This window comes from Triticum dicoccoides, chromosome 4A (genome assembly GCF_002162155.2).
Source record: "Triticum dicoccoides isolate Atlit2015 ecotype Zavitan chromosome 4A, WEW_v2.0, whole genome shotgun sequence".
In the NCBI taxonomy this organism is placed as follows: Eukaryota; Viridiplantae; Streptophyta; class Magnoliopsida; order Poales; family Poaceae; genus Triticum; species Triticum dicoccoides.
In genome coordinates this window covers 613,744,344-613,760,042 of record NC_041386.1, presented here as the reverse complement: position 1 = coordinate 613,760,042, position 15,699 = coordinate 613,744,344, and the positions used below count along the sequence as shown (strand labels likewise).

General features: G+C 47.9%; 1 protein-coding gene across 1 annotated transcript in view; it reads left to right on the top strand.

Moving 5' to 3' along the window:
- The window catches only part of LOC119283821 (pentatricopeptide repeat-containing protein At2g35030, mitochondrial-like), a 36,261-nt gene that overhangs the window by 11,895 nt on the left and 8,667 nt on the right, over positions 1 to 15,699 (top strand). Inside the window, exons 2-3 of the mRNA XM_037563213.1 lie at positions 2,234 to 2,298; positions 2,371 to 2,512. Of these exons, the coding sequence (XP_037419110.1) occupies positions 2,234 to 2,298; positions 2,371 to 2,512 (207 nt within the window). The remainder of the gene's footprint in view (positions 1 to 2,233; positions 2,299 to 2,370; positions 2,513 to 15,699) is intronic.

Below are 15,699 nucleotides of genomic sequence, written 5' to 3'. Positions count from 1 at the left end.
CAAGTTCCTGATACTTAACGTGAAGATTTTTTATGTCTTCAATTAAGGATTCAGATCGAGTCATTTCAGCACCCAACAGATCATCGCTTCTGTCTAACAGTTTTTGAATATGTTCCATAGCTTTCTGTTGTTCAGTTGCAATTTTAGCAAGTGTTTTGTAGCTAGGTTTTGAACCACAATCAGAGTCATCGTCACTAGATGTTTGATAGTGAGTAGTGCGTGTGTTTATCTTGGCACCGCGTGCCATGAAGCAGTAGGTAGAGGCGGAGTAGTCCTTGTCATTTGCATCGGTGTCGGTGATGAAGTCATTGTCTTCAGTGTTGAAGATGGACTTGGCAACGTATGCTGTAGCCAGACTTGCGACGCCTGAGTCAGATTCCTCCTCAGACTCCACCTCCGCCTCCTCTGAAGCAGACTCCTCCTCTGAATCTATTTCCTTGCCAACAAACGCACGTGCCTTGCCAAATGAGCTCTTCTTGTGTGATGAAGACTTTGAGGAAGACTTGGAAGAAGACTTTGAGTATTTCTTCTTCTTCTTCTTGTCGTCAGAGTCATATTCCTTGCTCTTCTTCTTCTTTTTGTTCTCATTGTCCCACTGTGGACACTCAGAGATGAAGTGGCCAAGTTTCTTGCACTTATGACATGTTTTCTTCTTGTAGTCATGAGCAGGAGCTTCATCATTCCTTGAACTTGATCGGGAAGACTTTCTGAAGCCTTTCTTCTTGGTGAATTTTTGGAACTTCTTGACAAGCATAGCAAGTTCCCTTCCAATGTCTTCAGGGTCATCAGAACTGCTGTCAGATTCTTCTTCAGATGAGGAGACAGCTTTTGCCTTCAAGGCACGAGTTCGCCCATAATTTGGACCGTAGATCTCTCTTTCTCCGAAAGCTGAAACTCATGTGTGTTGAGCCTCTCAAGTATGTCAGACGGATCGAGTGTCTTGAAGTCAGGACGTTCTTGAATCATTAGGGCCAGGATGTCAAACGAACTATCAAGTGATCTCAGAAGCGTCTTGACGACTTCGTGTTTGGTAATCTCAGTGGCGCCGAGGGCTTGAAGCTCATTTGTGATGTCAGTGAGTCGGTCAAATGTGTGCTGGACATTCTCATTGTCATTTCGCTTGAAGCGGTTCAAGAGGTTGCGAAGGACACTGATTCTCTGATCTCTCTGGGGATGCCTTCATTGACCTTGGAGAGCCAGTCCCAGACCAGCTTGGATGTCTTCAAAGCACTTACACGGCCATACTGTCCTTTGGTCAGATGACCACAGATGATATTCTTGGCAGTAGAGTCCAGTTGAACGAATTTCTTGACATCAGCAGCAGTGACACCTTCTCCAGCCTTGGGAACGCCGTTCTCGATGACATACCATAGGTCGACGTCAATGGCTTCAAGATGCATACGCATCTTATTCTTTCAGTAGGGATATTCAGTTCCATCAAAGACGGGGCACGCAGCGGAGACTTTGATTATCCCTGCAGTCGACATAACTAAAACTCCAGGTGGTTAAACCGAATCACACAGAACAAGGGAGCACCTTGCTCTGATACCAATTGAAAGTGCGTTATATCGACTAGAGGGGGGGTGAATAGGCGATTTTTATGAAAGTCTTCAAAACGTGGAAGTTATGAAGACAAACAGCAGAGATATGCCTATTACTATGCAGCGGAAGGTAGACTACACTAAGCAAGCCATGGTCAAGTATCAACAGAGTGAAAGCACAGTGACAAATAGCTGCAGTGTAATAAGGATCAGGTAGGAAGATATTATGAAGCCAAACAGATCATACACTCACGTTGTGAAGACAAAAGATAAAACAGACATGCAATGACTTCACAATGAGTAATCAGTAAGTAAAAGGAAGTGAAGATGAAACCAGTGACTCGTTGAAGACAATGATGTGTTGGACCAGTTCCAGTTGCTGTGACAACTGTACGTCTGGTTGGAGCGGCTAGGTATTTAAACCTTAGGACACACAGTTCCGGACACCCAGTCCTGAACACGCAGCTCAGGACACCCAGTCGTCACCGTATTCTCCTTGAGCTAAGGTCACATAGACCTCGCCCAATCACTCTAGTAAGTCTTCAAGGTAGACTCCCAAACCTTCACAGACTTCGTTCACCGGCAATCCACAATGTCTCTTGGATGCTCAGAATGCGATGCCTAACCGGCTGGAGGATGCACAGTCCTCAAGTGTAATAAGTCTTCAGATCACACAGACAAGAAGACTTAAGGGATGCTGAGGGAGGCAAGAGAGGTGTTCGACCGGATGCCGGAGAGGAACGTGGTCATCTGGACGGTCATGGTGAAGGCCTACACCGACCACGGTCATCTTCAGGAGGCCGTGGAGCTGTTCGAAAGGATGCCCCAGAGGAACCCGTATTCTCGGAGCGCCATGATCTCCGGTTTCCTCCGTGCTGGGAAAGTGGACGAGGCGGTTCGGCTGTTCGAGAGGATGCCGGATAGGAACGTGGTTTCTTGGACCACAATGGTCACTGGCTTGGCGCAGAACGGCCGCGTTTCGATGGTGAGAGAGTTCTTCGACAGAATGCCCAGAAACAAGGACATTGCAGCGTGGAATGCGATGATCACTGCTTATGCCAACGCTGGCCAGATGAACAAGGCTCAGAGATTGTTCGATTCTATGCCCGCAAAGGACCTGGTGAGTTGGAGTGCCATAATCCATGGCTATGCCAAAAACAAGCACAAGGGCGAAGTCATGCGTTTATTTCTTCTCATGCTCCGGTCAGCAGTATCCCCTGACGGAACTACATTGATCAGTGTCTTGGTTGCATCCGAGAGCACAGTTGAAGTTGGGCAAATCCATGGCTTCGCTACCACACGAGGTCTCCTGTCAGACACCTCCTTAGGAAACGCTCTGCTCACCATGTATTCAAGGAGCGGTGACCTGCACTCTACCTGGCAAGTTTTCAACATGTTACAAGAGAAGGATCCCGTCACATGGACATCGATGATGCGGGCCTTCGCCAACCATGGCCGTGCCTCCTACGCGCTGCAGGCCTGTGCTCATATGTTGCAACATGGATACAAGCCCAGCTCGACCACCTTCATCGCCGCGTTATCAGCCTGCAGCCATGCCAGTGTCGTCGACAAAGGCCGTGCCTCCAGGGCGCATTGCCGCGTAAGCGTCCAAGGTGGGACACTTTATGAACAATGGTGGGGGAAGCTCTTCCAAAGTCTGACGGTCCCTCTGGTTCGGGTTTGGGAGGCTACTACACGGTTCTGGTGAGTGTGTTTGCGTCAGGTGGGATGTGGGAGGAGATGGCAGGGGCGTATAAGGCCATGAAGGGGAGCCAGGTGTGGAGGACACCCGGGGTTAGCCAGATAATGGTGGATGCAAAGGACCCGCATGTTCTTCTCAAGGATCAGATGCATCCGCGGTGGGAAGCGATGTACGAGATGCTGGACGACACGCTTGTCCCCCAGATGATGAAGTAGGATTGTAACAGTGTGAGCTGGTTGATGCAGTTGCAAACTTGCATCAGCTGATTGATCTATTTGATTTTTTAGGGTAATCGGATCTCTTTGATGTCAAGCTTATTTCGTCCTACACACAATGCTTTGACACGCAGTACAGATGTATGAGATGCTGGACGACACGCTTGTCCCTCCGGTGAAGGTGAATTTAACAAAATACCATATTCTACTTTCCTTACCCCACCGGTTCCTAAATACAAATCCTTTTAGAGATTTCTATATGGACTACATACAGATGTATATAGACGTAGTTTATAGTGCAGATTCACTCATTTTGCTTTGTATGTAGTCCATTTTGGAATCTCTAAAAAGACTTATATTTGGGAACGGAGGAAGTAGAAAAGAGGAACACCACCCTGTGTTCATGAGTTTCTTTAGCTACTGAACTCCTGAACCTCAAGAAATCTGGAACTGTCTTCCAGAATTTGTTGATGGCTATCTCTAGTGGTACTGGATCTCTGCTGTCTTGCATATTGACTGATGGGGTGCATGCCATGAAACTTGCTGATGGTAAGGAGTTTCTCGACACTCCTAAAAATATATACACCCATCTGTAGTCCTCCTCTTGTCCATTTGGGGAGGCATGCTTGGTGCTGGAAACACTTTTGGTGAATGGAGGTGCTGGAGATCTCTGCTGTGCTTTGTGCTGCCTTCACAGTTGTTTGCTGTGCGAGAGCCGGCGCTGCTGGAGCGGGCCTCCTCGCTGTGCAGCCCGCAACCTCCACCCACTGTATCTCCTCCTAAGAACCTGCGAGCTCGCCGGAAGACGATGGCTGGGCTGAAGATCTGCAACAGCTCTGGGGGCATCTCGCTTCAGCGTGTGCGGCGCCCGTCCGTCCGTCCCGAGGCCGTACCAGCGGCTAAAATGGCCGAACGGCTGGTATGCCGGAGTCTGGGCATCACCAGAGATGGAGAAGATGTTACTGAAGCCACCCTTGCTGCTTTCTCGCTGAAATTCAAAGAGCAACTGACCCCAGAGATAATTGTGGCCATGCGTGATTTCTTCCAGCTGGACAATGGCGCTGTCAACGCAGTGGAAGACGCCCTCATTGGGCATGGAGGAGAGTCGACAATGGAACCTACCGCTGCTGGTACGGGCGAGCAAGAAGCTACAGTTTGAAGAAAATTGCTTGTAGTGCCACTGTAGGGTCGTCTAGTTATCCCATGTTAGTGCTTTTAGATTGCATTTCCTGTAAGGGGTCCTTGCCGTGTGTGGCATGGAACTTGCTACTTGTTAGCAGTACTGGCTTTATGCCTTGCCTTAGTTGCTTCAACCCCAAGTTGTATTCTGCCATCAGATTGTATCCTGAGAATCTCTATGTTTCCCATGCATGAGCAACCTATCAACACTCTGAGTTGGAACGTGAGAGGGCTAAATTGCCCAGACCGCAGGGCTACTGTTAAGGCAACAATCGAGGGCACCTCATGTCACCTTGTCTGCCTCCAAGAAACAAAGCTCAGCTCCATCGACATGTTCATTGCGGCTTCCATTGGCGGAAATAGGCTTCGTGGCTTCGCACAGCGGCCAGCTGAGGGGACCCGTGGCGGCATCCTCCTGCTTTGGGATCAAGGCCTCCTGAAGGTCTCTGACATTGCCACATCTTCTTATTGTCTGTCGGCCACGGTACGCATCTGGGATACTGGAGCTACATTCAAAACCACTTCGATGTATGGTCCCACCGACTCGGCGTGCAAGGATGCCTTTTTTGCGGAGCTCCTCAGCCACAAGCCGCTGCCGGGAGTCGCCTGATTGGCCTCAGGCGACTTCAATCAAATTTATCGTGCTAGGGACAAAAATAAGAGAAACGTGAACACAAGTAGGATCAACCGCTTCCGTGCGACGCTGCAGTCTTGTGAGCTTAAGGAAATCCATCTTCAAAACAGGCGCTTCACCTGGAGTAACGAGCGATCCAATCCAACCCTGTGCAAGCTAGACTCCTTCTTCTGCAATGCAGAGTGGGACACCACATACAACACCCACGTTCTCCATGCACTTTCATCCTCCTTGTCGGACCACTGTCCGCTGCTCCTGGCAGATGACAAAGGACCCAGACGTCCCCGCTCCTTCAAATTTGAAAACATTTGGGTCTCCTTGCCTGGGTTCACTGAGGTGATCCAAACGGCCTGGAACGAGCACGTGCCCCACTTGGAGCCCTATCAAGTCCTTCATCATAAGCTCAGAAAAACCTCCCTCCGCCTTTTGGAATGGAGTAGAAAAATGTTCTCGAAGGCCAACGTCCAACTCTATGCGGCTCTGTTGGTCATCCTTCGGTTGGACATTGCTCAAGAGACGCGTCTCCTCTCCCCTGCCGAGTCCGACCTTCGGGCTAGACTTAAACGGCGAGTTATTAGCCTGGCGGTCCTTCAGAGAGCTAGGAAGAGCCAGTGTGCGAGGGTGGCCAACCTCAAAGAAGGGGATGGGAACACAAATTTTTTCCATCACCGTGTCAATGCCAGAAGAAAAAACCATATTCACTGCATCAAACAGGCTCACGGTTGGGTGACTGAGCATGGGCAGAAGGAGAAGATCATCCACGACCACTTCTCCGAGGTCATGGGGCGGATTGGAACCAACAGTAACGTAGACTTTAACTGGGATGAGCTTGACATCCAGCATCACAACCTCCACGCTCTTGGCGTTGTCATCACCGAGGACGAGGTCTGGGCTGCTATCAAAGAAATGCCCAACGACAAAGCTCCCGGCCCGGACGGCTTCACCGGCATTTTCTTCAAGAAATGTTGGGACCTCATCAAGGTGGACTTCATGTGAGTCATCCACTGCTTTGACTCCCTGCGCACGGACAACTACAATGGCTAAACTCTGCCAATGTGGTCTTATTGCCCAAGAAGGACGGCGCTGAGGGGATCTCCGACTATAGGCCTATCAGTCTTATCCATGCCGTTGCCAAAATCATCGCCAAGGTGCTGTCCATTCGCCTAGCGCCGCTCATGGATGCTCTGGTTTCCAATGCGCAGAGTGCATTTATCAAGAAGAGAAGCATTCATGATAATTTCATGTATGTTCGCAACTTCGCTCGTCGGCTGCACAAGTGCAAGACTCCAGCTCTATTATTCAAGCTGGACATCAAAAAGGCTTTTGACTCAGTCCGATGGGAGTATGTCTTGGATCTCATGCAACGCATGGGGTTCCCTGATAAATTCAGAAATTGGATTGCGGCATTGCTTTCCTCCTCGTCCTCGCGCTTCCTCCTCAACGGCCTGCCTGGCCCCCCATCAGGCATGGACGTGGTTTTCGCCAAGGAGACCCCATCTCGCCTCTGCTCTTTGTGCTTGCAATTGACCCGTTGCACACGATCCTCGACTTGGCTACGCGCAAGGGAATCATTCATAAGATTCGTGGCCGAGGTACAATGGTCAGAACCTCCCTCTATGCGGATGACGCTGCCGTGTTCATGGCGCCAATTAAGAGTGATATTGACAACCTTGCAACCATCTTAAAAGGCTTTGGAGACGTCACGGGCCTTTGCACCAACTTCCACAAAAGCTCTGTCGTTCCCATTCGATGCGCCAACCTTGATCTTGTGAGCATTCTCAGCAGCATTCCGGCGACCAGGGCGTTTTTCCCTATCAAATACTTGGGCCTCCCGCTATCGGTTTGGAGACTGAAGAAAGTTGACTTCCAATACCTCCAGGACAAGGCAGCTGGAAAATTGGTCACCTGGGATGGGCAGAACATCACCACCATTGGGCGCACGGCCCTTGTTCACTCTGTCATCACCTCTCAGGCTGTGTACTCCATCACACCACTCATTGTCCCGCAGGGTTCCCTTGACAACCTCAACAAGATTGAGCTAGCTTTTCTTTGGTCCGGCTCTGACAAGACCACCGGTGCCAAATGTAAAGTCAACTGGGACATGGTCTGCTGCCCCACCAGCTATGGGGGTTTGGGTGTTCTTAACACCGACAATTTTGCTCGTGCTTTGAGGCTCAGATGGCTTTGGTTTGAATGGAAAGAGCCGTCCAAGCTCTGGGTCGGCCTGGGCAACCCTTGCACTGAGGAGGACCGTGATTTTTTCTACGCCTCCACTTCCATCATCGTGGGCAATGGGGCCAAAACGCCTTTTTGGGACTCCCCCTGGCTGCTTGGCTGCAAGCCGAAGGACATTGCACCTCTCGTCTTTGAGGCCTCGAGGAGAAAGAACTGGAAGGTGCGAGAGGCTATTACAGAGAATGCTTGGATGCTTACGATCAGACGAGACATCACTATCACTGGCCAGCATGTGCGGGAATTTTTCACTCTTTGGATGCTCATCCATGACATACACCTCGACATCCACTCTGAGGATGACATCATTTGGAAGCACTCTTTGGATGGCTCATATTCGGCGTCCATTGCATACAAGGCACAATTTCTGGGTTTGACGCTTTCCCCCATGGACTCCATGGTCTGGAAAATGTGGGCGCCCCCTAAGGTCAAATTCTTCTCCTGGCTGGCCTTACAAGATCGGATTTGGACCGCCGACAGGCTAGAGCGACATGGCTGGGACAACTGCGGTCTTTGCCCGCTCTGTAAGCAGGTGCAGGAGTCGGGCGCCCACCTATTCGCTAAATGCCACTTCACCTTAAGGCTTTGGCAGATGCTCATTGACAAGTATGGGCTTGCGCATCTGGACCCTTCTGACTGGCACCTTGAGGATTCCCTCCTCTCTTGGTGGGACAAACGCACGAATTCGAGCATTCCGGATCGTCGAGCCATGGCCTCCCTTACCATGCTCGTATCCTGGACAATTTGGAATGAAAGGAACGCTAGAGTCTTCCGCCACAAAGAGACGCCACCGCCAATCCTTCTCAAGCTTATTATAGATGAGGCCAACCTATGGGTTACTACAGGGGCTAAACAATTAGGGAAAATTGTATTGCGCGAGTAATTGTCATGCCGTACTTTGGCCTTGTGTAACTCTACAAAACTCTATTCTCCTCTACTTTAATAGATGAGGCAAATCTTTAGCCTCCGTTTCGAATTTTTTTTGAGAAAGTCTATCTCATTATCCACACACACCCTAACTATTTACCTTTTCTCATCAGAGAGGTTTAGGGTTGCTTATCAAGGAGAGATAGAGCCACTAACATGTAGGTCCAAGAGTGGGAACCACCAGTGAAGAAGACTCGCATGGGCAACGAGAATAAGATTCAAAATGTGTAATTGGCTCTGTCCAATCAATGGAGTTAAAAAGAAGGCACTCAAACCTCTCTATCAGTTACTGTTGTATGTAATTTCACTAGTATTTGTGATGTGGTGTTCACAGCAAAAGGAAGAGTAAGAAGAAATCAGTGAAATATGGCCGATTGGCAATAGAAGAAGTTGCTGCTGCTCACTGTGGCAACACTGCAAGCCATCCCAGTGCCTGTGACTAGAAGGTAAAAAAATATAAATCGCCACCATTTTACTCCATTGAATCTTATTTTTAATCTTCCTAAGTAATCCAAGTGTTTATATTTGCAGGCAAATGGCTTTGGCAATTCAAGAAGGGCAAAGTATCCGGTGAAAACTGAAATTCAGGGCAAATCAGAAAGCTTCCACTGTGGCCCATTAGATGGATATACTGGACGGCAGAGATCAAAAGTGGAATTACCAGCAAGCCACTTAAAATTCTGTTCACATACCCCCTTATCTTAGCATGGGCGACTCGGCGCCCGCAGCAGCTGCTCCTGACGTGACGGTGATTTGGTGGCCGCGACGGAGGTTCAGCGGCCGTCGTGCTGCTGTCATGCGACGGTGATTCGCGGTCGGGGTGCTGCTCATCGCACCTGTAGTCTGAATTTTGAAGCTCCGTCTAAATGTCGCAACTTTTTTCTGCTTTGAAGCTTGAGGCAGGCAACCGAAGCTTTGATTTTGTAGTCTCATTTCGTTTCTCATGCAGGCAGCCTGTAATCTTTGGATCTATGATCCTGAGAAACATTTGAAATGTTATCAAGCAAATCAGTGCATGGATTTTTGTATTCTCTTTATCTTGACTAGGCAATGTGATTCAGTTGCATAAATCCGATGAGCTGAGCTATTTCCCTCTACTGAAAGTGATGTGTCACGGGGCATGTTTGCTTGCATACTTTTGCTGGGCTGATTTTTTTTTTACATCCTTGATTGGACAGAATAGTACAGTAGGTATTTGGAAGCTCTGTCCAACATTATGTTTGCCGAGCTGGACTAGTGAGCTCTTTTCTTTTCCTCTGAAGAAGTCACAGCCACTCAATGTGAATCATCTTGTATCCTTGAAAGCTGCCTCTGTTGTACAGAATCTAGGCAAAGCTTTGTTCTACTCCCTCCGTTCCTAAATATTTGTCTTTTACGGATTTCAAATGGTATATAGATATATTTTAGAGTATAGATTCACTCATTTTGCTCCGTATGTAGTCAGTTGTTGAAATCTCTAGAAGACAAATATTTAGAAACTAGAAAGACAAATATTTAGGATACAAGATTCACTCATTTTGCTCCGTATGTAGTCCATGTTGGAATCTCTAAAAAGACTTATATTTAGGAACGGAGGGAGTAGAAAAAAGGAACGCCAACCTGTGTTCATGAGTTTCTTTAGCTACTGAACTCCTGAACCTCAAGAAATTTGGAACTGTCTTCCAGAATTTGTTGATGGCTATCTCTAGTGGCTCTAGATCTTTACTGTCTTGCATATTGAATGGTGGGGGTGCAATGCCATGAAACTTGCTGATGGTAAGAAGTTTCTCGACACTCTTAAAAATATATACACCATCCGTATCCTCCAATTATCCATTTGGGGAGGCATGCTTGGTGCTGGAAACACTTTTGGTGAATGGAGGTGCTGGAGACCTCACTGTGCTTTGTTGGCAATCAATGAATTCACAGACAAAGCATGAGAAAGTCTATCTCATTATCCACACACACCCTAACTATTTACCTTTTCTCATCGGAGAGGTTTAGGGCTGCTTATCAAGGAGAGATAGAGCCACTGACATGTAGGTCCAAGAGTGGAAACCACCAGTGAAGAAGACTCGCATGGGCAACGAGAATAAGATTCAAAATGTGTAATTGGCCCTGTCCAATCAATGGAGTTAAAAAGAAGGCACTCAAACCTCTCTATCAGTTACTGTTGTATGTAATTTCACTAGTATTTGTGATGTGGTGTTCACAACAAAAGGAAGAGTAAGAAGAAATCAGTGAAAGATGGCCGATTGGCAATAGAAGAAGTGAAAGTGCGTTATATCGACTAGAGGGGGGGTGAATAGGCGATTTTTATGAAAGTCTTCAAAACGTGGAAGTTATGAAGACAAACAGCAGAGATATGCCTATTACTATGCAGCGGAAGGTAGACTACACTAGGCAAGCCATGGTCAAGTATCAACAGAGTGAAAGCACAGTGACAAATAGCTGCAGTGTAATAAGGATCAGGTAGGAAGATATTATGAAGCCAAACAGATCATACACTCACGTTGTGAAGACAAAAGATAGAACAGACATGCAATGACTTCACAATGAGTAATCAGTAAGTAAAAGGAAGTGAAGATGAAACCAGTGACTCGTTGAAGACAATGATGTGTTGGACCAGTTCCAGTTGCTGTGACAACTGTACGTCTGGTTGGAGCGGCTAGGTATTTAAACCTTAGGACACACAGTCCCGGACACCCAGTCCTGAACACGCAGCTCAGGACACCCAGTCCTCACCGTATTCTCCTTGAGCTAAGGTCACATAGACCTCGCCCAATCACTCTGGTAAGTCTTCAAGGTAGACTCCCAAACCTTCACAGACTTCGTTCACCGGCAATCCACAATGTCTCTTGGATGCTCAGAACGCGACGCCTAACCGGCTGGAGGATGCACAGTCCTCAAGTGTAATAAGTCTTCAGATCACACAAACAAGAAGACTTAAGTGATGCCCATTTCTCTCTGGCTCTGGGTGGTTAGGGCTTTATCCTTACAAGGAATTCTCTCTCAATGGCTTCGAGGTGGGTTGCTCTCAAACGACAAAAGCCGTACTTTCAATCTGAGCAGCCAACCGTTTATGGTTGTAGGGGGTGGGCTATTTATAGCCACTTGGCAACCCGACCTGATTTGTCCGAAATGACCCTGGGTCACTAAGGAACTGACACGTGTCTCAACGGTCATATTTCAAACTCACACGGCAACTTTACTTGGGCTACAAGCAAAGCTGACTTGTCCGACTCTGGACAAGATTCGCTCTCATTGTCTTCACTCGAAGACATAAGTTTTTGGTTTAGGCATCACTTCAGTCATTCTGACTGGTTCTCTTAGACCCCACTTAACAGTACGGTGGTTCCTATGACTCAACACAAAAGAAAAAGACCTACGAAAGATCTAAGTCTTCGAGCTCCATAGGCTTCATATCGTGTCTTCTCTTGTCATAGTCTTCAATGAGAATATCTTCATATACCACCTTTGACTTCAATGTCTTCATACATTTTAGGGGTCATCTCTGGTAGTAAAACCGAATCAATGAGGGACTTCTACCTGTGTTATCCTGTAATTCTCACAAACACATTAGTCCCTCAACTAGGTTTGTCGTCAATACTCCAAAACCAACTAGGGGTGGCACTAGATGCACTTACAATCTCCCCCTTTTTGGTGATTGATGACAAACTAGTTGAAGTTTTCAACGGGGAATATAATCTGTGAATTTGTAAAGGATAAGGAATTGTCTTCATAAGTTGCAAGGGCTCCCCCTGAAGATGTGCATATAAGTTAGTTTGCTTTTGGAATGCAAATGCACATGGCAGGTTGTACTTGTGGAGATCCACTTCAGCTTATGATGACAATCCACTATGCATGTGAAAGTATATGAAGATAATGACATGCATAATAGAAAATGGACGTCTGCAGAATGAGCTAAGTGCGGAATTTATCGTCGCACATGCGGAATTTATCTTCGCAAAACAAGGTGGCCAACAAGTAGCAGACGACCATCTGGTTTAAGTGTTACAACTCATAAGAACCAAATGTAGCAAAAACGAGAGTTGTAAGCACAACGCCCATATGAACCCGCTTGAAGACTATCAATCTCATATGCTTCTCCCCCTTTTGTCAGTAATGACCAAAAAGGTTTGAAGACATAGAGCCTCTACTCGTTCCCATGAGGAGTAGATGAAGTAGCAGGGTTGTTGGTGTTGTTTGGCGGTGCAGAAGAGCTTGGAGGTGCTGAAGGATATGGCGGTGAAGTAGCATCGTCTTCTTCCTCAATAATTCTGGCAGTTACTGTGGCAGCAGAGGAAGAGAACTCAGAGTCTTCAAGGGATGGAGTTCCTAGCAGCACAGCCCTTCGAGGAGGTGTGGAGTCAAACTTGAATCTCTCATTGAAGACATCCTCTTGAAGTTCAGCTTCAGAAAGCATCATCGTTAGCCCTTTCCATGTGCGACGACAGGTTTCATGGGCAACGAACGCATTCTTGGTGGCAAGATTTCGAGTGCGATTGACATCCACCAAAAGGCTTTTCATCTGACGCTTCAGCCAGTCATGATGCCTATCTTGTTTCTGATGTAGAGCCACAAGAAGCTCTCGGTTGTTGAGAACACGAGTGCGCTTCTTGGGTCTTGGAGCAGTGGCACTGTCAGTGGCTTCAGTTGAAGCAAGGTGTGGTGCACGTGTAGTGCCAGCCAAAGGATACACCCAAGAAACTGCTTCAACGCCTTCATCGTTCTGAGTAAAACTCTGATGTTCTGCATTCTGAAGACTTAGAGGTTGCTTGGCAGGCTCAGAATATATGGCTTCAGTTGACATGTCCACGTCAGGCAAGAAGATTCGATGGTTGCGGGCTGAGGGCTGATACTTGATGGCGGAGTGTAGCTTGATCAGCCGCATGACCCAAGGGGCGTAGAACTTCAAACCAAACAGATCCATGCCTGATGCAGCAAGTTGGCGTATGAAGAAGTCCCGTGCATTGAAGCATTTGCCATGAAGTATATAGAAGACCAAAGTCTTCATTGCACCCTGAAGCTTGGCATTTGGAGAGTGCCCTTTGATAGGCCAGAGAGTTCTCCTGATGATGTGATAGATGGTTCTGGGCAGGTACTCAAGGTCTTCAACGAAGAACTCTGTGGGATACGCAGCATTTGGGGGCATTGGCTTCATCATGCTGAGCATTTGACTCATATTGGGTTCTGGCCGCTGAAAGATGCTCTCAATAGCTTCAGTATGCAGCTGACAGCCTTGCTCGAAGAGATCGCCAGGAGTGGGCAAGCCAGTGAGCTCAATGATGTCAAATGCATTGGCTTCGTGATGAACGTTGCCAGTCATCCACTCCAGGACCCAAGTCCTCGGATCTCTGCTATACCCTTTGATGTGAAGTGTGGCATAGAATTGTAGCAGTATCTCTTCATTCCAATGCTCTTCATCAGTGACAAACTGCAGCAGACCCACTTGCTTGAAGCAATCCAACGCTTCTTCTAGACAGGGCAGACCAGCTATAGCTTCAACGTCAAGGCGCTTGTGTGGGAAGATGCGACCTTGGTTGTAAAGAATGCAAGAGTAATAGCTTCGCTGAGGATAGCTCCAGAACCGATCAGATGATATCCTTTCCCTTGAGTAGGGGTTCCTGGAGCTATCGAAGAACGTGTTGTCTGCCCTGAAGCCATTGATGTTGAAGGAGCCAGGTGCTGATGCAGGACCTGGAAACCTTGGGAGTCTTGGGATTGGCTTCTGGACCTAAGGCCTGTGCTCAACATGATAGTTGAATTGGGGACCGGCAGCAGACTCAGAAACAGAAGTGGCAGGATCACTGGCTTCGCTGTCTTCTGAAGCTTTTGCTGGGGAGGGCTCCACATTAGCTTCATTTGTGGTTGTGGCAGCCTCAAGATTTTCATCCTCCTCTTGACTAGCTGGAGGGTCGGTCACAGGCACATTCTCCTGGAGAACTGCTTCTTGGTGGAACAAGAGAGTGGGATCTTGTGGTACTTCTTCTTCTGCGGCTGTTGCAGCCGGAATGTCTTCAGCAGAGACTTGAGGCCTTGGACCTTTGTGAAGCCTGCGGAACGCAAACGACGCCTGTGGAGTTGGAGTGGGCTGGGCCTCATAGTCTTCTTCCTCTTGTGGGCGATCCGCCCATGAGGCATCCTGTGCAATTGACGTCGGTGGACGACCAATGCTGATGAGTTCGCTGTTTTCAAACTGAGGAAGGACTGCATCATCTTCTACATTGTCATGATGACCAATGTCTTCAGCAGCGATGGGATCAGCTGCTGGAATGTCTTCAGCTTCAGGAGCCTCTGTGGAAGCAGGCTCATGAACTGTCAGTTGACGTTCTGCGTCAGGATGAACCATAGAGATGGGTTCAACTATCAAGGGCTCTGTGGGAGCAGCCCGAGATTTCTTGGTCTTTCTCTTTTTCTTGGTGGGGTCAGTAGGAGAGGCTTCAGAGTGCTTCCTCTTCCTGGCTTCAGCCTCAGCAGTTCTTGTCTTCTTGAGCTCTGAAGCTGTTGACCAGCTCTTTGGCTTCGAGCCAGTCATTCTTGTTGGGAAGACAATCGGAACTGCTTCTTGCCTTGGTGCATCAGATTCAAACTTTAACTTGAAAGGCTTCAAGACGTTCAAAGGCTTCAAAGGCTTTCTCTTGCTGGACCAACAGGAACTGGCTTCAGGAGAATTTATGTGATGCTTTAAGAATTCTGCAAATGAATGCAGACTATGAGAACCAAAGGATTCTCCCGCGGACATGTACCTGTGACAGCATTAAGGTGCGAGGGAAGGGGAAGATGTCATATGCATTCTCAGAAGATTTTGAAGATAAATCGGTTTAGAAGACATTGACCTCATCGTGCGAAGACATTCACTCATAGATAAGAAGTTGGTTCTAGATTTGTACAAATCCACAGATCAGTACAAGTGAGGAATCTAACTACTTTGTGAAGCACAAGTGAATATACTAGGCATGTTATGAGATGCAGTATGAGAGAGATCTAGCTTGTGTGAACAGAAACTGTTTGTGGTAGAAAGTGACAGATCAATAGGATCAATGGTGCTGTAAAAAGGGAGTTTTATTTACCACACTGAGAACTGCTAGACGGAGTGGGAGATGAGGCCGAGCAGTTCACTCGTCCGTGCCCTAACTTGGCGACGGAGGAGACCTACGGCGACGGCGGAGAGGACGATGTCCGTGGTCGGCGTGAAGACGGCGTCGGAGAGGTTACGGCAGCGAAGCGCTTCGTCGCCGGCGTCGTCGAGAGCTAGCGGTGGCGCTAGGGTTCTTGCGAGGGTGGAAG